Source organism: Chelonoidis abingdonii, chromosome 4 (genome assembly GCF_003597395.2).
Source record: "Chelonoidis abingdonii isolate Lonesome George chromosome 4, CheloAbing_2.0, whole genome shotgun sequence".
Classification (NCBI taxonomy): domain Eukaryota; kingdom Metazoa; phylum Chordata; order Testudines; family Testudinidae; genus Chelonoidis; species Chelonoidis abingdonii.
Window position 1 is genome coordinate 8592589 of NC_133772.1, and position 24212 is coordinate 8616800.

At 47.3% G+C, this 24212-nt stretch overlaps 1 protein-coding gene across 2 annotated transcripts in view; it reads left to right on the forward strand.

Moving 5' to 3' along the window:
- The first annotated feature begins 1954 nt into the window (after positions 1-1954).
- AMPD1 (adenosine monophosphate deaminase 1) overlaps positions 1955-24212 on the forward strand; it is a 38112-nt gene continuing 15854 nt past the window's right edge. Inside the window, exon 1 of one of the 2 annotated variants that reach the window (XM_032766609.2) lies at positions 1955-4404. Coding sequence is in view for 1 of the 2 variants with exons in the window: in XM_032766607.2 (XP_032622498.1) it covers positions 18998-19019 (22 nt within the window). In the remaining variant the exon portion in view is untranslated. Of the gene's footprint in view, positions 4405-18812; positions 19020-24212 lie in introns of those variants that run through there. The other variant, XM_032766607.2, reaches the window with a different exon arrangement.

Below are 24212 nucleotides of genomic sequence, written 5' to 3' on the forward strand. Positions count from 1 at the left end.
GGGCACTCTTGTAATACTTTCCCAGTTATACAACGCTGTGGTATGTTGGGTCCTTCACTAGCCAACGTATCATTGGAATTGGACTGTGTGACCAGATGAGCTAAAGTAGAGTATTTCAAAACCAGTCATCGTCGTCGTCATCGTGGTAAATCCCAAAGGGACATGGCCTTCTTGCAGATCAAGTGCCTCCTGGATCAATCTCTGAATAGGACCTTAAGGTGGTCTAGCTGGATGTTCAGTTTAGGTCTATCACTGGTAGTTTTATCACACCATTAAGGTTTGGGCACCCACATGATCACTGGTCATGTAGCAGCATTCCTTAGTAAACAGTAAATTAGTAAAGTAAAGCAGAATTAGTTTTTTCATACTAATAATATGTCCATATCAAGAAAGCTGCTGAAAATAAACCAGTGCTGAAGGACATGGTTGCTGGGTTCAGCTCCAGATGTCTTTGTTTCTGATCTTGTTCAGCTGTTTTGATACGGCACAGTCGATGAAGACGATGAGAATTTGAAAAACTCATGCCTATGTTGTACAGCCTTCCTCAGCACCCATGTTTCACTTCCATACAACAGAGTTGATATAACCATGGTTCTATGGATCCGCAGCTTTGTAGCAAGCTTGACGTTATGATATCCTCACAGCGGCCACTGAATGGCCTGAAATGTGGTGTCACGTTCTGCTGCACAAGTGTCCACATCTTTCAAGCATCCTCCAGCACTGTGTGTGACACCGCCCAATTATCTGACAGCTCCCATCTTTTCAGTATCTCATCCAAACAAATTAATAGTAAACTGGTTGTAATCTGGAGCTAAAAGTTGCTTGATGGTAATGACCAGGGACCTAATTTTATCTGGATTAATAACCAGACCAATGCATGCTACTTCTCGCCTGACCAGATCAGCCATCAGCTGTAGATGCACCAGACTGAGCCAACAAGACAATGTCCACCATATTCAGAGCGCAATGGTGTTCAGCTCAACGTCACCAACAGCTGCCGCCTCAAGCTTATCCATCAACCAGTAATGCCGAAACAGAACAACAATCATGACTGAACGCAGCCTTGCCAAACTCCTGTGGTGCTAGGAAACCAAGCTGTGTATCTGCCATTGACTCAAATGCAGCTTTCCTTCCCATTATAGAGCTCTTCTGTCAATGACACTATCTTCCTAGGGATGTTAAGTCACTTCATCAGATCCCATGCACTTGCCTGAGGCATTGAATCAAAGGCCTGACAGAAGCCTATAAAAAGTGTTGTTCGGGGCTTATTAAAGTCAGACACCTTCTCAAAAACCTGTCTCAAGGTAAAGATCTGGTTGACAGTGGAAAAACTAGGTCTAAAGCTACAGGGAGTATCCCTGCCTTTGCCATGCAGTATATTGTTGATTCCAAAGCAAAGTGTGGTTCCAAATCCCATCCAGCCTGATAGTGTTTGCTCTAGGAAGAGCAGTTGGTGTATCCCTGACAGAGGGAGCTCAGAGCCCTAACATGGGCCCCACACAGCGGCTGGTGAGGGTTTTGTTTCAGCTTGCTGATAGCAGGACCATAGATTTTACTTTGAGATTTCCTTCTCCAATTAGAAAATGTTGAGAGGTAAAGTTAGCCCTTTAATGATACTTCCATAATCAGCTACATGCCTGCTCCTGCTCCTCCTCCTCAAATGCAGAGGGGAATGCTACTCTAATTACTGTATACCCCCAAATAATCATTAGTGACATTGTATACAAGTGTAGTTCCTAAAATAACTTTGCTTTTGGCTGGTATGAAACTGATACCTTATTTCAAAGTAAAATCTCTGTACATAAAACATGAGTTCAATCCTTGAGGGGGCCATTTAGGGAACTGGGGTTTAAAAAAAAAAAAAAAAAAAGTGGCTGGGAATTTGCCCTGCTTTGAGCAGGGGGTTGGACTAGATGATCTCCTGAGGTCCCTTCCAACCCTGATATTCTATGATAATGATAATGATAATGATCTTCCAATGATATACATGCGCAGGGATGGGCAGCATTATGGAGAGTGCTGCTTGGGATCTGCATGTTGGATTCTTGACTAGGAGGTCCTTTTGTCTTGTGGTTTCTTGATCCCATTGTTTGAAGTCACAGGTCCCTCCTTACTGGGACAGGTCCAAGAAAACCCTTGGTAGTAAAACATATACTGTCTTGTTTGTCAGTAACTGGAAACTTGTACATTTTCTTATGTGACAAGATGTAGTTCTTGATTTGCAAAAACACTCCTAACACCTTGTGCTGGTGGTTGGTTATATGTCCGGGGTCGGCAGGGGGACATGAGAATTGTGAGTCTGGCATAATGTGTTGTCTGCTTTCTCTAAGCAACCATGATTGTGTTCTGAGGTGGCCCTATTGTGAGGACTTTGGGTCTCATGTCTTGCATCTGCTCAGGTTATTGAAAGTAAGAGCCAACTTGGAAAGATCGTGGGCTGGGGATGCCCTGTGCAGGAGAGGCAGGTATCTCTGGCCACTAAGATTCTTTTAGTCAGGTCTGTGCAAATTTTGTAGATTACCTGGAAAAATGAACTATTTTCTTCTGCCAGACTGTGTGTGAGAAGGGACAACAAGTGCAGTGTTTAAGGGATCTCTTTAGAAAGTGTGCTGTCAGAGCACACTCACAGAAAAGTATTAAGAAATCTTGTTCCTTTACAGCTGGTATTTGATGTTTAAAGGTCATGAGTTCAACCATATGAAGATTAAATATCCTATTTGGCTGGGTTTGCAGCATGTTAAGTAGCTGAAAGTGCATCTGAGAAGCATTCTCCATGTTAAAACAGTGTAACACATGCTATTTGTTGTTAAAAACACACTAACTATGACTCCAGCTTCTGGGAAGCTCTGGAGTTAATGTTTGAGCTTGCAAACTCTCATCTACTTTTTCTATAGCCCCCCTAAGTAGAACCCTTCCTGTTGGGAAATACCAAATCGTAAAGTTAATGAGACTGGACAAGGATTGTGTAATGTGGATTTTACCCTAGGATCCTTGGACAGGGGATTCAGTGGGAGGATCTGTAGGACACTCCCAAAGGTTGATCTACACAATCTCTGTATCATTCTTATCATATGAGTTTAGAAACAGCTACAGTTAAAGCAGTTCAATCCTCTAGTGTGGCCACAAATATCCCAATATGCTGGTGTATGTGTACAGGAATAAACTGTACTGATAACTGAAAGAGTAGCTAGTAAGTGGAGCAAGGTCTCAAGTGAGGTTTCACAGGGATCTGGTCTGGATCTGGTGGTATTTAACATAGAATCATAGAACTGGAAGGGACCTCGAGAGGTCATTTAGTCCGGTTCCCTGTACTCAAGGCAAGACTAAGTATTATCTAGACCAGTGCTTCTCAACATGCAGCCCAATCAGCACAGAGCTGTGGTCCATGTGACATCCTCAGGACCATATAAGTAGTAGTGGATGCAGCCCACAATGGTAAATAGGTTGAGAACCACTGATCTAGACCATCCCTCACAGGTGTTTGTGTAACTGGTTCTTAAAAATCTCCAACGACGGAGGTTCCACAGCCACCCTAGGCAATTTATTCCAGCGCTTAACTACATGACAGTTAGGAAGATTTTCCTAATATCCAACCTAAACCCCGCCCATTGCTGCAATTTAAGCCAACTGCTTCTTGTCCTACCGTCAGAGGTTATGGAGAACATTTTTTCTACCTCTTCCTTGTAACGATCTTTTATGTACTTGTAAACTGTTGTAATGACCCCTCTGTCTTCTCTTCTCCAGACTAAACAAAGCCAGTTTTTTCAGTCTTCCCTCATAGATCACGTTTTCTAGACCTTTATTCCTTTTTTTGTTCTCTGAACTTTTTCCAGTTTGTTCACATCTTTCCTGAAATGTGGCACCCAGAATTGGACACAGTACTCCAGTTGAGGCCTAATCAGCACAGAGTAAAGTGGAACATCTTTATTACAGACCTGGATATAGGAATAAAGAGCATATTGATCAAATTTGCAGATGACACAACGGGGGAGGTGGGGGGGTTACCAGCACTTTGGAGGATAGAGCTAAAATTCAGAGGGATCTTGATAAATTGGAGAACTAGGCTATAAACAATAAAATGAAATTGAACAGATAAATATGAGGTGCTACATTTATAGAAGAAAAAGGAAATGCACAAATACAGAATGAGGGATAACTGGCTTGGCAGTAACACTGCTGAGAAGGACCTGGGAGTTGTGCTGGATCACAACCTCCACATGAGTCAGCAGTAGGATGCCGTTGCAAAAAAGGCAAATGCTATTTTAGGTTGTATTAACAGAGGTATCCAAGTCACGGGAGGTGATAGTACTACTCAGCACTGGTGAGGCCTCAGCTGGAGTAGTGTGTCCAGTTTTGGCCAACAATGTATAGAAAGGATGTAGAGAAACTGGAAAGGATCCAGAGGTGAGTGACAAAGATGAATTGCAAGCCATATCACCAAAGGGTGAAGGAACTGGGTATGTTTAGTTTGGAAAAGAGGAGATAAAGGGGGGACATGATAGCGCTCTTCAAAGACTTGAAAGGCTGCCATAAAAAAAGATGGTGAAAAGTTGTTCTCTCTTGCTACCCAGAGGGCATGACAAGAAGTAGTGGGTTCAAACTACAGCATGGCAAATTTAGATTAAATCTCAGGGGAAAAACTTCTTAATTGTAATAACAGTGGAACAGACAGGCCGGATAGTCATCTGTCTTGGATGGTTTAGACCCAACAAATCCTGCATCTTGTTAGGGGGCTAGACTAGATGACCCTTGTGTTTCCTTCTAATCTATGATTCTAAAATTCTATAACAAGCTCCAGTATAACTGCATCCACACTAGAGGTTGCACATATTAACTGTGTGTATTCCTAAACCACTATTGTTAAAGTGGTTCAAAAACTGTGGCTAAGACCAGTGTGAGGCAACTGACTGTACTTTGCCTCCTAGCTATATTTAACTGTAATCACCTTCATAAAAAGGCCATTAACTCTAACAGCCCCCAGTGCACTCAGGTCTCAGACACACCACACCAGAGTACATAAGATCTCAAGAGCCCCCTTCCCTGTGTGTTACAACACCTGAAGTGTTGTTGTGACAGGTGCTTTTCTCACCTTAGGATCTTTTGCCTTAATCTATTATTCGGCTGAGTGCCATAAGCCAAACTGAGCACATCCATCCCTCGTTCACTCAGGGTAACCCACTGTAGGAGGCTCATTCTCTCCTAGTCCAGAGACTCAGGCCAGGTCTACACTGCGACTTTAAATCGGTTTAATGGCCGATATACCGATTTAACGCTGTATCCGTTCACACGACGTCGTCATTAATATCGAGTTAAACGGCTCCTTAAATCGATTTCGGAACTCCTCCCAAACGAGAGGAGTAGCGCTAAATTCGATAGTGATAACTCGGATTAGGGTTCATGTGGACGGAAATCGACGTTATTGGCCTCCGGGCGGCATCCCAGAGTGCAGCACTGACCGCTCTGGACAGCAATCTGAACTCGGATGCAGCGGGCAGGTAAACAGGAAAAGCCCCGCGAACTTTTGAATTACATTTCCTGCTTGCCCAGCGTGGAGCTCTGATCAGCACGGCTGGCGATGCAGTCTGAAATCGAAAAAGAGCTCCAGCATAGACCGTACGGGAGATACTAGGTCTGATCGCTGTATGGGGAGACAAATCTGTTGTATCCAGCTCCGTTACAGAACACGAAATGCCAAAGCGTTTGAATAAAAAACTCCAGGATACACAGCGCTGCGTGACAAGCGTAACGGGAAGCCAGAGACTCAAATGGACGCTCATGGATGGTCGGGGTACTGAGGACTCCAGCTATCTCACAGTCCACAGCAGTCTCTGAAAATTATTTGCATTCTTGGCTGAGCTCCCAATGTCTGTAGGTTCAAACACAGTGTCTGGCGTGGTTCAGGGAACAGCTCCTCAGTTTATTTCCCCCCACCACCACGTGAAAAAAAAAAGGGAAAGATTGCTGTGCTATGGCGTTTGCTCAATGCACTCCGCGAAAAAGGCGCCAAAGGGTTGTCTGCTGCCTTCACAAAGGGAGGGGTGAGGCTGTACCCAGCACCACCCGGGGCAGTGTTTTCTGCCCCATCAGGCACTGTGCTCTCAACACGGAAGTGGGAACTATGGGATAGCTGAGGAACAGCTACCCACAGTGCACCGCTCCTGAAATCGATGGTAGCTTTGGACCATGGACGCAAACAATCGATTTCGGGATCCCACTGTGGACGCGCTAAACCGATTTTATTAGATCTGTTTTGTAATATCGGTTTAAGCTAATTCGAAATAATCGTGCAGTGTAGACGTACCCTCAGTGACAGGCTTGATCAGGGAAGTGCATGTTTGGGCAAAAGTCTGGGGCAGATAAATTGGAAAGACTGGAGATGAGATGGTCAAGTGAGCTAGTTCCTCTGTGTGCTGAGCGCTTACCTAGTATTGGGTTCTGTACCTTGCCTCTGCAGCATGAGAGCAGGCCCTTGAGTTATGTCCCTGTGTTGGTGGAAGGCTTCTTCTCTTCTACCTGCTCTTCTGTTTTGTCTGTTCTCCTTAGTTCTGTTGTCTGGGTCACATCAAGTCATTTCCTAGGTCCTGATCCAAAGCCCAGAAAAGTCCATGGAAAGACTCTCATTGAATTCACTGGGCTTTGAATCGGGCCCATTGTACATGGCTCTCAAACATCATATTGCTCAGTGGTGATCTCCTGCCAGGATAAGTCTGATCTATCTAAGGGCTTTCCAGCAGTTCACTCCTCTTTGCATCAACACTGACACCATAGGTCTGTTACTACAAATGTCAGATCTAAACCAGGTGTATGATCATGATGAAACTGGACTCATCCTTATACACTCTCACTTGTTCTTTCTGTTCTCCTTCCTCCTTTGCATATGTTGCTACCCCTTGTAGTGATCTCAGTAAAACTCGCAGCAAACATATTTACCTTCCAAGAGTTTCATGGCTGAGCTCTGTGTTTGCTGTTCTGATTGTTCTCCATAAATCCTTTCTAGTACTGCAAGCTAGTTGACTGATTCTAACATCCGTTAAGAATAAGGCTGCTGTATCCTCCATGCCCAACATCCATTACAGAGTGTAATGTTTTTACTGGTTTTGAGTTGATTTGGGAGAGAGCTAAATGGGGAAAATCTAAGCATATAGCATGAAAGCAGCACAGTGCTCATCTTGCTGGTGAATGATTTTGTCTGCTGGAATTTTTCAAGCTACAAAACCTGATTTATTATTTTTAAAATATATTTTACATTGGGTTTGCATATGCATAGTTGTGGCCAAATCTCCGTCAGCGTATCGTCAGCCACTTGTAGGAGTTCTATGTACTGAGGATGGGACTCAAACCCAGGAATTTTTTAAGGCTAGTTGAGAGGTAAGGGGGCCACAAATCCAAATACAAACAATATTTTCATGTAATTTTTTTTATTTTTTTTATTTAAGTTTAGAGAGTATCAGAGGGGTAGCCGTGTTAGTCTGGATCTGTAAAAAGCAAGAGAGTCCTGTGGCACCGTATAGACTAACAGATGTTTTGGAGCATAAGTTTTCGTGGGTGAATACCCACTTTGTCTGACGTCACATGCATCCGACAAAGTGGGTATTCACCCACGAAAGCTTATGCTCCAATACATCTGTTAGTCTATAAGGTGCCACAGGACTCTTTGTTGCCTTTTTCAGTTTAGAGAGGTCTTCCAGTGTGGACGTCTCCTGTTTGATAGTGCACAGTAGCCTGAAAGTGAAACTCGCAATACTACCTTCACTGTCTCAGCTGAGAGAAACAGACCCAAGCAGCATAAATGAGACCAAGAAAATGAGATTATTTTTTTAAGGTAATCCTTGGTTAATAATCTCAGGTGATGGTAACAGAGGAAAGAGATTTTTTTAAAATACACCCCTACCTCGATATAACGCTGTCTTTGGGAGCCAAAAAATCCTGCCGCGTTATAGGTGAAACCGCGTTATATTGAACTTGCTTTGATCCACCAGAGTGTGCAACCCTGCCCCCCCTCACCCCGCCGAGCACTGCTTTACCATATTATATCTGAATTTGTGTTATATCGGGTCGCGTTATATCGAGGTAGAGGTGTACATGATTTTTTTATCCTGATAGCCCTTATATCCCAGATAGCAAAGTGGTGACTAGCACAATATTGCTTTAACATCCCCACTCTGCTAATGTTTAAGAAAGTTCAATATGTATTATTCTTACTGTTGTTTGTAATAGAATGCAGGTATTTACAAAGGGTAGATTTGGTTTCAAGTAATTTCTGGGCTCTTTGGTGTCTCCGTTGTATACACGACACTCCACATGCCTTTGGACTGCCAAACCCAGATGAAAATGGTAATGTGCCATCTGCAGGATAGATGGCAACTGTCAGGAGTCTGTATCCTGGATCAAAGGGCTACTTTATGTTCCATTGGAAAGACAGTCGTTTCCAGTAGACTCACTGATTTAAATTTAAAGTCAGTTATTTTGCTTATAAAATTATTTTTTAAAAGAATAAACCTGTGAAATCTTTGGTTATTTATATGTGTTGGGGATCATTAACTGGGGAAGGGTACTGACCCTTTACTGCAGTGTGCTCACTGGACAATGCTGGCCATCCTTTCTCTGCAAGAATTGTAGATTTCTTGAACAATTCCTCAGATTGTCCTCACTGTCTCTCAGCAGTAGCCACACACATACATCTGTGAGTTATACAGGGGGCTTAAACTGCTACAAGGGACCAATACTATTCTTGGTGGCCACTATCCTGACACAGGACACTTCCTACAAGTGTGAAAAAATATTTGCATATCTCCTGTTCATTCTCTGCTGATCAGTGTCCCTGATGCAAAATCAGTTGTTCTGGGGAAAATTCCATCTTAAATTCTTGTTCTATAATAGCTTTTGCAATTGTTCAGTCTTTCTGAGTTAATAAGTTCTATGGTGTCAGTTGCAAGTGGGTTGCAAGTGCTCTTTTAGGACCATTAGACCACGTGTATGTTTCTGTTTGCCCATCATGTTGCTGCAATTTGGTGGTGGACACAGAATCTAGACTGTTCCTTATATGTTAAAAAGGAACAATACTATGGAGTTTGTAGTCACAGAATGCTTCACAATTTGAAATGACAGTGAATAAAAAGAACACTGATGTTAAACAATCCAGATTAATAGATTTTAATGTTAGAAAGGAACCATTATGATGTAGTCTGACTCTTGTGTATTGCAGGGCAAAGAGTTTCACCCATTGAATCTGGCAGTGAAGAGAAAAGACGGTTACTCACCTTTGTAACTGTTGTTCTTCGAGATGTGTTGCTCATATCCATTCCAATTAGGTACGCGCGCGCTGCGTGCACAATCGTTGGAAGATTTTACCCTAGCAACACTCAGTGGGTCTGCTGAGGCGCCCCCTGGAGTGGCACCCTCATGGCGCCAGATATGTGCCCCTGCTGACCCAGCACCCACTCAGTTCCTTCTTGCCGGCTACTCTGACAGAAGGGAAGGAGGGCAGGTTTGGAATGGATATGAGCAACACATCTTGAAGAACAACAGTTACAAAGGTGAGTAACCGTCTTTTCTTCTTCGAGTTCTTGCTCATATTGATTCCAATTCGGTGACTCCCAAGCCTTACCTAGGCAGTGGGGTCAGAGTGAGATGTCGCAGAGTGAAGGACTGCTGAACCAAATGTAGCATCACCCCTGGACTGCTGCACTATCGCGTAGTGGGAAGCAAAAGTATGAACCGATGACCAAGCTGTTGCCCTACAGATCTCCTGTATGGGTACATAAGCTAGGAAGGCGAAGGACAAAGCTTGAGCCCGAGCGGAGTGGGCAGTAAGGTGCATAGTTGGGACACCAGCCAAGTCATAGTAGGTACGGATGCATGATGTGATCCAGGACGAGATGCGCTGTGTGGAGACTGGAAGACCCTTCATCCAGTATGCCAGAGCTACAAACAGCTGGGTTGTCGTCCTAAAAGGTTTCGTTCGTTCAATGTAAAAGGCGAGGCCCCTGCAAAAGTCTAGGGAATGCAACTGTTGTTCTTGTCGAGAAGAGTGCAGCTTCGGATAGAAGACTGGAAGGAAGATGTCCTGGTTGACATGGAAGGCAGGCACCACCTTAGGAAGGAAGGCAGAGTGTGGTCACAGCTGTACCTTGTCCTTATGAAACACCAAATACGGTGGGTCCGATGTGAGGGCTCGAAGGTTTGACACACATCTCACCGAAGTGATGGCTACGAGGAAAGCTGTTTTCCAGGAAAGGTACAGGAGCGAGCAAGTGGCCATCTGCTCAAACAGGGCACCCATGAGTCTGGATAGGACCAGGCTGAGGTCTCACATAGGGGCTGGATGTCGAGTTTGCGGGTACAGATGTTCCAATCCCTTAAGAAACCTGCTGACCATGGGATTGGAAAAGATAGAGCACCGATTTTCGCCCAGGTGGAAGGCCGAAATCGCTGCTAGGTGTACTCTGATGGATGAAACTGCTAGGCCTTGCTGCTTCAAGGACAAGAGATGGTAGGTACTTGCACCTCCAGAGGGGCAGTATTGGTCAGGGCACACCAGCAGGAGAAACGCTTCCACTTGGCCAAATATGTGGACCTAGTAGAGGGCTTTCTGCTACCCAAAAGTATGTTCTGCACCGAGCGGGAGCAACATACCTCAAATTGGGTTAGCCATGCAGCATCCATGCTGTGAGATGGAGGGATTGCAGGTCCGGATGACAGAGTCGGCCATGTCCCTGAGTGATCAGGTCCGGTCACAACAGAAGTGGAATTGGGGTGGTCACCGCCAGATCAAGGAGAGTGGTATACCAATGTTGCCTGGGCCATGCCGGGGCGATCAAAATTAAGTGGGCCTTGTCTGCGCAACTTGAGAAGGATCTTATGGAGTAACGGGAACGGAGGAAAGGCATAAAACAGGTGGTCTTTCCATGGTATCAGGAGGTGTCCGACAGGGAGCCCCGGGACCACCCCTGGAGAGAGCAGAACACCTGGCACTTCTGATTCTCGCGAGAGGTGAAAATGTTTGTGGGGAAATTCCCACTTCCAGAAAACAGAATGGTTAACGTCCGGGTGAATCTACCACTTGTGAACCAGAAAGGATCTGCTGAGGTGATCTGCCAAGGTGTTCTGGACTCTTGGGAGAAACGATGCCACCAGGTCAATCGAGTGGGCTATGCAGAATTCCCACAGGCGAATGGCTTCCTGACAGAGGTGGGGGATGATTGTACTCCCCCTTGTTTGTTGATGTAAAACATGGCCGTTGTGTTACTGTGAAAACTGTGACACAACAGCCCTGAAGGTGTTTGTGGAATGCCTGACGCCAGGTGTACAGCTCTCAGTTCCCATATGTTGATGTGCAGGAATATCTCTTGTGCTGACCAAAGGCCCTGTGTTTGAAGGTCCGCAAGGTGAGCGCCCCAGCCCAGAAATGATGTGTCCCTGGCTAGGACCAGGGTGGGCTGTGAGGCATGGAATGGCGTCCCTCCGCATATCGAGTTGGGGTTCATCCAGTAGACCAGGGAGGTTAAGATTTCCATCGGTACCGTGAGCACTGTGTCCAAATTGTCCTGGCCTGGGCGGTACACGGATGAGAGCCAGGCCTGAAGTGGCCAGAGGTGCAGTCTGGCATGTCTGGTCATGCAGGTGCAGGACGCCATGTGTCCCAGTAGACCGAGGCACATGCGTGCTGTCGAGGTCGGGAAGCTTTGGAGGCCATGAATAGTGTTCTCCATGGACTGGAAGCAGGCGTGCGGTAGGCATGCATGGGCGAGATTTGAATCCAGGACTGCTTCGATGAAGTCTATTCTTTGGGTCGGCTGCAAAGTGGACTTTTCAACATTGAGCAGCAGGCCCAGCTATCTGAACAAGCTCATGGTGAACTGAACCTGAGATTGCACCTGGACATCGGAGCAACCCCGAATGAGCCAGTCGTCGAGGTATGGAAACACTTGGATCCGATGCTGACGGAGTGAGACAGCCATGACGGCCATACATTTTGTAAAGATCCTTGGTGTCGTGGATAGACCGAAGGGAAGGATGGTAAATTGGAAGTGCTGTTGATTGACCACAAAGCAAAGGAAGCGCCTGTGCAGCGGGTAAATCGCTATGTGGAAGTACATGTCTTTCATGTCGAGGGTGGCGTACCAGTCTCCAGGTACCAGGGAAGGAATAATGGTCCCCAGGGAAACCATGCGGAACTTCAACTTTACCATGAATTTGTTGAGCCTGCGCAGGTCCAGAATGGGCCGTAGTGCCCCCCTCCTTTGCCTTGGGGATTAGGAAGTAGCGGGAGTAAAACCTCCTGCCCCTTAGTATCTTTGGAACCTTCTCTATAGCTCTGTTAGCTTTTGCACCTCCTGTAGGAGGAGTTGCTCATGAGAGGGGTCCCTGAAGAGGGATGGGGAGGGAGAGTTGGAAGAGGGAGACAAAACAAATTGAAGGTGGTATCTACTTTCCACTATACGTAGGACCCAGCGGTCTGACATCATGTGGGACCGCACAGGGAGGAAATAGGAGAGCCGGTTGGTGAAAGGTGGGAAAGGATCCTGGAAGGAAATTGGTGCTTCGCCCTTGGGCACACCTTCAAAAATTTTGTTTGGACCCCGCCGATGGTTGGGGGAGGGGGCCTGGTTCTGGCCCATCTGAGGACTAGATTGTCTCCTCCTACCACCCTGGCCACATCTTCTAGGGAAGTTCTGTCTTGGCCGAGGGTTATGGTAGGTGCGCTGTGGTTGGGGTCGGAAGGGCCTACGTTGCGTCACCAGGGTATGCATGCCCAATGAGCACGTGATGGGCCGGTTATCCTTCAGACTCTGGAATCAGTTTTGTCTGAAAATAGACCATGGCCATCAAAGGGCAGGTCCTGAATAGTTTGCTGTGGTTCCGGCGGGAGACCGGAGACCTGCCGCCACAAACTGCGGTGCATAGCTACGTCCAAGACCAGAGTCCTAGCTGCCAAGTCTGCCACATCTATTGAGGCTTGCAAAGATGTCCTGGCTACTTTCTTGCCCACCTCCAGCAAGGCCCCAAACTCCTCCCTGGACTTCTGAGGAATAAATTCTTTGAACTTTCCCATCAAGTTCCAGGTATTGTAATTATAGCAACTCAGGAGGGTCTGCTGATTAGCCACTCTGAGTTGTAGGCCGCCAGTAGAATATATCTTGCACCTGAACAAATCCAGGCGCCTAGCGTTCTTGGATTTAGGAGCAGGAGCTTGTTGGCCGTGACTTTCCATGTCATTAACGGACTGTACGACGAGTGAGAACAGTTGGGGGCGAATATACAGTTACTCGTAGTCTTTGGAGATGACCAAGTACTTCCTCCCCACTCCCTTGGCAGTGGAAGGAATAGACGCCGGAGATTGCCAAATTGTATTGACATTAGCCTGGATGGTCAGAATAAACAGCAAGGCTATATGTGTTGGGGTATCGTCAGATAAAACGTCGACTACAGGATCCTTGACCTCCACCACCTCCTCCACCTGGAGGTTCATGTTTTGTGCCACCCTGCAAAGCAAGTCTTGGTGTGCATAGAGGTGGGGGGTCAGGGAGGATGTACCCACCACTGCCTCATCAGGCAAAGACAAGGAGGATACGCCCGGGACTAACGGTCCTGAGGCAAGTCTTGCTGGGGGGGGATCCAGCTGCCCTGGGCCCACCATGCTAGGAGCATGGGCCTGAGCTGAGGGTAGGGTCGTCGCCTCCGAGCCCCCCGGGGGGGGGGGGCAACTGACAGTGGCCTCCGGGACCCAGGGTTCTGAGTGGGCAGAGTGAGAAGCCCCCAAGGGGACACCTTGGGCTTGATGGTATGCCCAGGGGGTCCAAAAGGACCATTGTGGAGGTCCCTGAGCAGGATCCTGCCCTTCATCATGCCTTTGGCTAGCGCCATCCACGTCTTGGTCATGGACGTGGTATCTACTTTCCACTTGGGACGCCCTCAAGTTAGGGCGGGACGACCAAGATGGAGCCGCCCGCTCATGCTGGGTCGCACTGTCCTGCCTTGTTGCCTCGCGCCGTGCAGATGGAGATCGGTGCCACGGTCTTGAGCGGTACCGCAACCTGGACCGGGACCAACGGTCGTGTCGGTGCCGAGAGGCAGATCTGGATCTCAACAAAGATCTACGGGCGGAGTGATTGCCGGGATTGGCGCCAGGATCTGGACCAGTACCAATTTTACCGGGAAGGAGATCTTCGTGAGGCAGAGCGGCATCACAAGTGCAACCAGCACCAAGATGGTGATCAGTGCCAGGACTGTGAGTGGTGCTGTGGATGAGACCAATGTTGAGATCGGGACTGCGACCTGGATTGGGACCAAGATCAGTGCCAACCCCTCTTGTTCTGCGACGGAGGGTGCATCATGGAGGGCTTCCCTTTGAGGGAACAGCCAGCACTGGCGGTACCGAAGGTTGCGCTGGTCCCAGCTCAGTGAACGCAATCAGGTCACGTGTCGTGGAGAAAATCTCCGGGGTGAAAGGTAGGCCGAGTTCGACCACGGTACACATCGGGGAGCTTATGTGCACCAGACTCAACGGTGCTTGTGGCGCCAGAATCAACAGTGCCTGAGTTGGAGCCTTTGCGGGGCGGTCCGGCACAAGACGCTGCTCCAAGGGAGGCACAGGCGGTGCTGGCAACTGTACAGGAGCAGGAAGTTGCTTGTGCTGCTTCTTGGCTCCCAGAGACATCAAGTGGTGCCGCGCTGGTAGCGGTGCTGGAGATGTCCGGTGCCAGGAGTCTTTGCCGGTTCCGGGTGGCAAAGCTGTTGTTTCCGGTGCCGGAGGCGCGCTTCAGACCAACAGCACCAGGTCTCAGCGCAGAGCCGAGGACATTGGGCTAAGTGCTGCTTCCATAAGGAGCTGCTTCAAACGAAAGTCCCACTCCTTTTTTGTCCAAGGCTTGAATGCCTTACAAATGTGGCACTTATCTGATTGATGGGATTCCCCCAGGCACTTCAAACAGGAGTCGTGGGGGTCTCCCGTAGGCATCAGCTTAAGGCAGGCCGAGCACAGTTTGAAACCCAGAGACCTAGGCATAAGCCCAGGTAGGGAAGGATAGGGAGAAACCCCTTACCCTCAGTTACTATGTACACTAACAACAATAACTACTATTAACTACAACTAGAAACTAACAACAACTACTCTATAACAACTGTCTACAAGTATAAACGAGCTAAGAGCTAGGGAAGTGGAGATCATCTAAGCCACGCTCCACAGTTTCAATGACCATCATGGCCGGTAAGAAGGAACTGAGGGGGCGCTGGTTCGGCAGGGACATATATCCGGCGCCATAAGGGCGCCACTCCAGGGGGGGCCTCAGCCGACCCACTGAGCGTTGCTAGGGTCAAATTTTCTGACGATCGTGCACATGGCATGCGCACACCTAATTGGAATCGATATGAGCAAGCACTCGAAGAATTCATTTTGCCTGCTACATAAGTGACACCATCAAGGCCAATAACTTGTGGTTGAACTAGTGTGTATCTTTTAGGAAGTCATTCAACCTTGTTTTAAAGAGTCCAACTGATGAGGAATTGAGAATCTTTTCAGGAGTTAATTATCTTTGCTGTTTTAAAAAACATTATCACAATTCCAATTTGAATTTTTGTAACTTCAATGTCTCCACATATTACCTCTATGCATGAAACCAAGTAGCATGAATCACTGAAACCACAGTATCACAGACTAGTGAGACAAGGCTGAACTCTGCCTGATTAGGCTTTTATGCCATATTTGTCACTGCTGCCAGAGTGCTGGTGTGTTGTTCTATTTTCAAAGAAACTCAGACCATTATTTAAATGCTGACAATTCTCACTTCTGTACAGCCACTCTAAGGAGTTCCCCATCTAAATGCACCCCAAATCTCTCTGGTCATGCAGAAGACGACTATGGACTATGTTAAAACATTTATTTTTCCATCTTTAGGAATCACATTTGTGAGCTTTGTGGGAGGTTTGGAGTCTACTGCTCTCCCTCCATACACTTACTGTTCGCTGCAATTCCTGGGAGCGCTGTCCCTTAGCAGAGTGTTAAAGTCAAGGTGGGTTGTGAAGACATGGATGGAGGAAGCTGCGTCTTTCAAGTGGGATCATGTGCCTTGCCTTCTTGTGCAGCCCTTTGCTTCATACCAGACTGAAATCCTGCCTGCTGGCTGGTGGCCGCTGCATGTAAAGAGTGTGCTGCTTTCAAGTTCTTTCTGAGCAATGGACTTATACCAGTGTTTGCTGCTAACTCCAGCCAGCCCTGTAGCCTTCAAGGTCACACAAAGTCAAGCTTAGCTGCATGGCTATTTGATATCCCCTAAAATAAGTAGGTCAGATGAGGCCTATCACTTGTACTTATTTTCCTCACTCTCCAAACAGGCACAACAGAATCTGGAGTATGTGACAATCACACAGCAAGTGGGGGCAACTATTGTTGTAAAATTTGGAGCTGAGGGCTGCAATCTGAGCAGAGATGACACAACCGTGAAGCAGCAGGGATTGATGTTAGTGTAAATTAAGCTCATAAGACACTGAGAGCTATGTGGAATGTTTAGGTGAAGTTTACCGTAGAACACATTTTATTTCTGGTGCTATAGAGAAATCTTTACTCCAGCAGGACTCTGGTCTGGCCCTCTGACTGTTTCTGACCTCCTTCTGGGATTTAATTGGCTTATGTTGCAGGGTGGGATGCAAGGCCATTTAACTGAACAGGCTCAGCCCATAGCTGAGGAATCTGGTCAATGAATAGCGAATGGCTGAGAGGAATTCTCTCCTGGAATTAGTGCTAATAACTGGCCCAGTGTGCCGGTGAGGACCTATTGTGCTAATTTCATCACATCATTCACAAGCCGGGGTGTGTCTATGAAATTAATGGAAATGTAATATTTCTCTGACAACTTAAGCTGACTTTTGGCTTGCCTGACAAAACTGTCAGCCAAAGGTCCAGATTTGGACACCTCATCTGGCAACAGGTGCACCTAGAGACAGCAAGACTGGGGCAAAGGATGTTGCTAAGAGCTTAGATCTGCCCTAGTGTCTGACAATGTTTCAGCCTCCTCGCTTGTAAGGAGGCCTGTGCTGAGGAGCAGCCAGGAGCAAGCAAGCCTAGTAGGAATTTAGTGCTGGGTTTCTGAGGCCTGTGCCTGGGAAGGCTGCTTAATGCTGAGAGTAAATGGCTCACCAGTGATGCAGACCAAAGGCTGAAAAAGTTCACAGCTGGACAAAAATGGAAAGATCACACTTTCATGTTCAGTGTTTCAACTTAATGAAGATTTAATTCTGATTATTGTATCATATAACACATCCCTACTAATGTTTCTGCAGATGACCCTATCAGTGGAGCTCAGCTGAACTGACTTTTCAGTTTAAAACAGTGAGAGGATCAAGAGATGATAGGAAAAAGAAGAAATTTCAGCCTTCAAAGTCATTCTTGGTTTCTGATGTGAATCCTCTGACCTTGACATCCAACCCAAAAAGATTTTAAGCAAATGTAGCCTTTATAGGGTAATAATGTGCAGGAGACATTGGTTTTATAGGATTTAAATAAAAGAATCATCCAGACAGTGATGCGGGGTCTGGGTTCCTAAAACCAAGTCTCAGATTTTATTACTTATAAAGGTTAATCAAAGGAGCAGGGATAGAAGGAAGCAGTGCAAGCCCTTCCTCTAGTCAGCAGTCTTCTATATCTGACAGTGTCTTAGACCAAGATCATAAAGCCCAGGCCCGAGGAGAGAGCATAGAAATCTCTCTTGATTGACAATGGGGTCTGGGTCATGATGAGGGCTCCCAGGTGCTAAGGTAATACAAATAAATAATCATAACATGAGATGGACCATCCCACCATTCTCCGGATTGCCAGCTGCATGCTTATTTGCAGGCAAGTAAAGCAACTCATTTGCCAAGAGTCTTTGGCAAAGGGAAGGTCCCAATGTACCATCAGAAAAGATAACTGAAGAGTGTAAAAATCAGTGATATAGTCCAAGAACCCCTGAGAGTATCTTGATTATAACCCAGCTGAGCATTAACATGAGAAGCAGTGACACCCACAGAACTTGAATGAACAATGTTTCTGAAAGGTTCTTTGAGTGACTTGGAAATGATTTGTGAAGGTACTGGACTGGACTCGGCACTTCTGCTATAGGCTTCCTGTGTGACCTTGGATAAATAATTTATTCTCCCTGTCTCAGTTCCCCATCTGCAAAATGTGGATAATACTTCCTTTAGACCATCCAGCTGTTTAGACTGTAAGCTCCTTGGGGTAGTGTCACTATGGGTATGCACAGTGTGTAGCGCGATGGGCTCCTGAACTCAGCTGATGTCTCTAGGGGCCACAGTAATGCAAATAATAAAACAATAAGGTTTTCTCGTGGGAGAACTGGTCAGTCTGTTTTCTTCTCTGTTACACAATCACAAGCTGTGTGACTATGACAAATTTAGCCCTGGGTGTTTTGCTTGAGCTGTACTAATTTTAATTCAGTTTCTTTTAACCCCTTCCCCAATAAATAAAAACAAAGCCAGCAGCTGGGCCTGTTACAGACCAGTATTGTCTGCTCCGCTGTTGCCCAGGCAGCACAGTTCCTCACACTGCTGAGTCAGAAGCTGAAGAGTGATTTTGTCAGCATACTGTGCTGTACACATTCCAGGTGTTTCTTTAAACAGGAACAGCTCTTTAATTCCAATATTTGCTAAGTCAAATAATATTGGAACAATGTCAACATTTGCCAAGTCAAAAGGGCATGATGAATAATTCCAGGAATTGTCTCCTGGTGGCACGGACTCTAAGTTCTGCATTAGCTTTCTGGTACTTCAGGGTCAATAAAGTTAATGCTGGCCTTCGGCTTCACCTGTTTAACTGAGACTGCTCTTGGCTGCAACTTTAAATAGTTCCATATCTGATCCCTCCTCTCCTTTTAGAGAGGGGACTCTGGTTACACAGGGATATAGAGCAGTAAAATTTGCATTAGGCTGTTGTGCAGCTTCACTCAGCCGCCCGCACTCCCTCACTGCAGTGGGTTACGTGGGGCTCCAACAGCTTGTAGCAAAGATGCCACAAGTGAAAGTTGCAGGTAGGTCTAAAAAAGCCAATGAGGTGAGCAGCCAGAGAGTGCTCTTTGCAAACTGCAAAGTCTCTCTTGATGTGCCCATTATGTCTGGTGATGCAGATGGCAGCAGCCAAAGCTTAAAGGGGGTCTCTTGCTTTTTGTTTGGGGATAAAGAGGCAGCTACATGCTATATTGTAGACGGCACAGACACAAGGTGAAATCCTGGCCCCACTGAAGGGGAGTTTTGCGGTTGATTTTAATGGAGCCGCAATTTCACATAGAAGATGTACAGGATGATAGGCCAAATAAGGGAGATGCATGACTGCAAATAAATGCACTGAATTAAATGGCCAGGTGAGCGGATTCCACCATGCAGAAGACAAAGCCAGTGGACAGGTCCCCAGAACTAGGACCTGCTGAGCATTTAGAGTGGTGGTAAAGCAAACTGGGCTCAGTCCTAACACTCAGTTTGCAGCTGTGACTGATGCCAGCACCCCAGCTGAAGTCAAATGTCTGGATGTATCATGAACGTATCTGAAGAGAGAGAGGGTGGGCAAAAAGAATTGGGGCTACTGGAGATTCCCTGTTGCTCTGTCTGGCAAGTACAGAAGCAATGTGCTCCTGCAGATTTGGACACTGGGTGAAGCTGTGGTGCTCTACTCATGTTAAACTAGCAAGAAATGATTTGTGGCTTGGGGAGAACATGGAGCAGAAATGTGAAGAGTTTGTAGCAAGGGTAAGGAGCTGACTTGGTAGCTCAGGACTGAAAATCCTTCTTGCTCCTCCATCACTCATCAAGCCTCCAGCATTTATCAGACCAGCCTTAGTACCAAGTGCTACACGGGTCTGCCCGCATCCCAGGTACAGTGAGGTGTGTAAGGCTGTGCTAAGTTAATGGCTCAGCATACTGTAGGGTGACCAGATAGCAAGTGTGAAAAATTGGGATGGGGGTGAGGGCTAATAGGCACTTATATAAGAAAAAGCCCTGAATATCAGAATTGTCCCTATCATGCTAATATTGATGGGAGGGAGAAGCATCTTGGGACTTGTGAGAGCTGATCATCTCTGTTTGTTTTTATTTTACCTCCAACAGCAGAAGAGAAACATGAATATTACTGGCCCTTCCTTGTGTGGCTGCTGGGGTATGAACCAGACAAATTATCACTGGAAATAGCCAATAGACAAATGACCATGGCAATATGTTAACAGTTCAGGAAGTAGTCATTTCTCAGCAGTACATGCCAGGAACCAGCCTGGACCACAAGTAGAATTGGTTTCCACATGTTTTGACTGTCTGGCTGTTTACAATCACTAAAGCTGCTATTTGTTATTAAATGTTTCCTTAACAGCTGGTGTTTTGTAAAGTTCCAACTTGACCCTTAACTCCTTGAGCCTGCAGCTGAGACAGGACTAGAGAGAGAAAAACATTGGTTTTCTCCCAAATCTAACAAGCACCTCACTTCTCTGCTGTGTGACTCATGCTAACCTGGCATTCTCTGGCCACCTCCTGCTCTCACTGCAGTCAATCCACAGACTTGACTGGGGCCAAGAGCAGAGCCTTAGTCTCCTTTATCCAGGTCAGGGGGCCACAATGCGCAGCCCCTTGCACCCTCCCCTTCTATTGTGGACATGGTGAGGACAATCTGATCATCTGCAAATGCTGGGAAACCCACACACCCAGTGTCCCCATCTGGCAGCAAGATATGAGCGGAGCAGTGGTTCAGAAGTTGCATTTATTCTGATAATGAGAATGCAAATAGCTACGACAGCTCAGTGCATCCCTCAGGTTCACAGCAACTCACCACTGCCTGGCTCTTGTGTTGCATAGATCTGGAGCTGCTTATATAGCAAAACCAGAACTGCTGAGAAATGGACACACTTCCTGAATTTGCAGTGACGCTGCTGCTGGATGCAGAGTTGGGCATGATCCTCTTTGCCCCAGGATCTTGCAGCTGCTGAGAACAAGGGTGGAACCTTAGAGCTGAAATTCAAATGCCGAGGATAAAATGCTGCTGCCTCCCTGAGGCCATGTCTGAGTAGAAGCTGTGGGTTCAGAGCAGGAACTCGCCCAATTCAGTTGTTCTTCTTTGAGTGCTTGCTCATATCCATTCCAGTTAGGTGTGTGCGTGCCGCGTGCACATTCGTCGGAAGATTTTTACCCTAGCAACGCTCGGTGGGTCGGCAGGGCGCCTCCTGGAGTGGCGCCGCTATGGTGCCGGATATATACCCCTGCCGACCCAGCCGCCCTTCATTTCTACCCCTTGTCGGCTTGACGTGGAGCGCAGCTAGCTGACCTCCGTCCCTAGCATCGATCTTGTGTCTATAGTTATAATCCTTTTATGTATATACTTATGCGTTTTTTCTTACTAGCATAGTTAGTTATAATAGTTAGCGCGTTCGGAGACCCCTTCCCGCAACCAGTCCGGCCATGCCCGCTCCACCGGTTCTTAGACTCTTGGACACCTCAGAACTGGTCGCTGACAGGAGAATCCCACATCAGGACTCCATGAAGGTAGCACTCAATGTGGATCCAGGCGAGCTGACTGAGTAGGGACCCGGTAAGTGACATTTCTATCGGCGTTGCCCCACTGAGGGGCCCGACCTGTTTGATTTGACATTTCAGGCGAAAGGCCGAGCTCTATGAAGTTACAGACTAACTGGTCATCCTCCACATCACTACTGACCACTAGTACAGTCATCACATTGGTTGAGAATAAGGATACGCTATGCACAATGACGCCAGCCCGAAATCAAGGGCTAGGCGAATGACCCTAACTCGCCGCAAGTGCATTCTGCAAGGGTCTTATAGCCTGCGTGGCAATCAATAACCCTGCCTTAGCCTTTATCATAACCCTAGATTACGGTGGAAAATTATGGAGCTCTCCACAAGGTTTCCCCAGAGTTCACTCTGCCTTTTGAGGAAGAGAAAGGCGCCAGCAGTTCCTCACAGCGCTCGTTAACATGAGGCGCATTCTCCTGCTATAGTTTCACACTGTCCCGGACGCTGCTTACGACTTACTATGGGTGTGTAAAGGCCTCTTCAAGGAAAAACAACCAAGCTGGCAAGGCTGAAGGGCAAAGGTCTAAGCTTCTCTCGGGCGTTGTGTCAGCCTAAACTCCACTGCAGCCTTTCGTCCCTCTACGCCACCGGGCGACACTCGTCTCGTGACATAGCATACGTAGGTTCAAATAGGTGCGCCAAAGCTGCGACTAGGTTACAAGTCGCGAGATCCACTCTACTGAGACCTCTTGCATTCCCATTAACTTTCATTGCTAGTTCTCTTACCATTGTGAGTATGTTAGCACCATTCATTTTTCAACCGCTGTCACTCTCTCAGGGACTCCTCTTCGAGCGATATTACTCGTCTACATCGGGTGCACTTACGCTGATGGATGAACGCGGCACTTACTTCCTATCGTAATCCGATCTTGTAGTGGAGGTCTCAACCTCCTTAACCTCACGAAGGACTCAACAGTTTATGATAGGTTTTGAAGTTCACATGGTCACTTCCCTGGAACATTATCCTGTTCCTTAGATCCTGAGACTGGGTATGCCATCCTGATATGAAAGACGCGTATTTACATGCTATAATCCCATCCGAGAGAGATACCTCCACATTCTAGCAACAACGTACTTCAGTTTACAGTCCTACTGATTTGGCCCTCTTTCTACAGCCCCTAGGCACATTAACCTAGTGTGGTGCCAATGTAGTCGCCACCACTCCGCCGACCTTGCATTGCTTGCATTTCTGTATTGGAATTGGCTTATCTGGGATACTCCACACCGCAAGTCACTCGGCGTGGCATCGTCAGGGCCTATTACATGTCTAGCCTGATGATCATATGAAACATCACTCTGTTCCCACGCAGAGGTTAGACTTCCTAGGCTATCCTGGACTCGAGCTAGCCAGATCCGCTTTACCACGCCACGGTTCTCGGCGATGGACCAATCATCCGAGGTCTGCAAACTTCCCGACGACCTTGTCTCGCCCTTGTCTGGGTCTCCCAGGTTCCATGGCTGCCTCTAGTTTGAACCAAACACGTTACCCCTCACCTCTGTCTTCTCAAGTTTGGCTCAATCGCATACCGCCGGGACAGGGGCCCAATGGCACGATAGTCACCATTCCCTCGAGCACCCTAGGCTCCTTACACTTGTGCTAACTCCCTCCCTGTGTGGAGGTGGATGCCACTCTATCGCCACAGCCCTCACTGTCCCTGACGACGGATACGTCATCTCTCGACTCAGGTGCTCACCTCAGTAAAGGGTTTCCAGCAGCCGCTGCGAGGCAGTGGCATCTCAGTGTTTACAGCCAGCAACAACGGCCATGTCTACATAAAACACCTGGAGGACATGGTCTCCTCCTTGGTCAGGAGGCCATCCGTCTCTGGGACCTTTGCATACCCACTCGAAAAATCTGTAGCATCTTTTCTCCTCGTGCTTTGACTCAGCAGTCTTCCTGTCTCATGAGTGCTCGCCCTGCCTGATGTCATGCATTCTGTTGCAGCAGTGGGATTTTTCCCACATATGGACCTGTTCGCTTACCCAGAACACGGATGACCAAGGTTCTGCTCCTCGCCAAGTCTCTCTCCGGGACCAATCTTGGACCTGTCCTCATGCCGTTGGAGGGCCAACTTCTATGCCTTCCACCGTTCCCAGTCATTGGTCTCTCAGACTTCCAGGGGCAGGCGTGCATCATCATGTTCACTCCAGCGTCGTCGAGCACCGCTGATATGACACGTTGCTCGCTGTCAATAGCCTATCCCAATTACCCTGCCACTCCACCCAGCCTCATACCTCAGGACTGCGGCATACTTCGCTGCCGATGCAGTCTCTTCACCTCATGGTGGACCGCTACGGGACTATCACGATAGCAGGAAGCTTCCACCTGTCAACGTACCTGGCCAGGTGGAAGCGTTTTCCTACAGGTGCAACACGCTCAATCTTACTCCTGCTGGGTCTCGATCCCCTCTATTTTGGACTACCCTCTGCACTGCAACAGAGCCTAGCGTGTCATCGCCAAGGGTACACTTGGCAGCCATCTACCTTCCTCCAGGCTAAGGTGGTCTTCTGTGTTCTCATACTCTATGGTTTCGAGGTTCCTCCAGGGCTTGCAGCGCATACACCTTAGGTACGCCACCCAGCCCCAACCTGGACCTCAACCTGGTCTAACCAGACTTATGTCTCTTCTATTCAACCCGTTAGCGACCAGCTCGCTG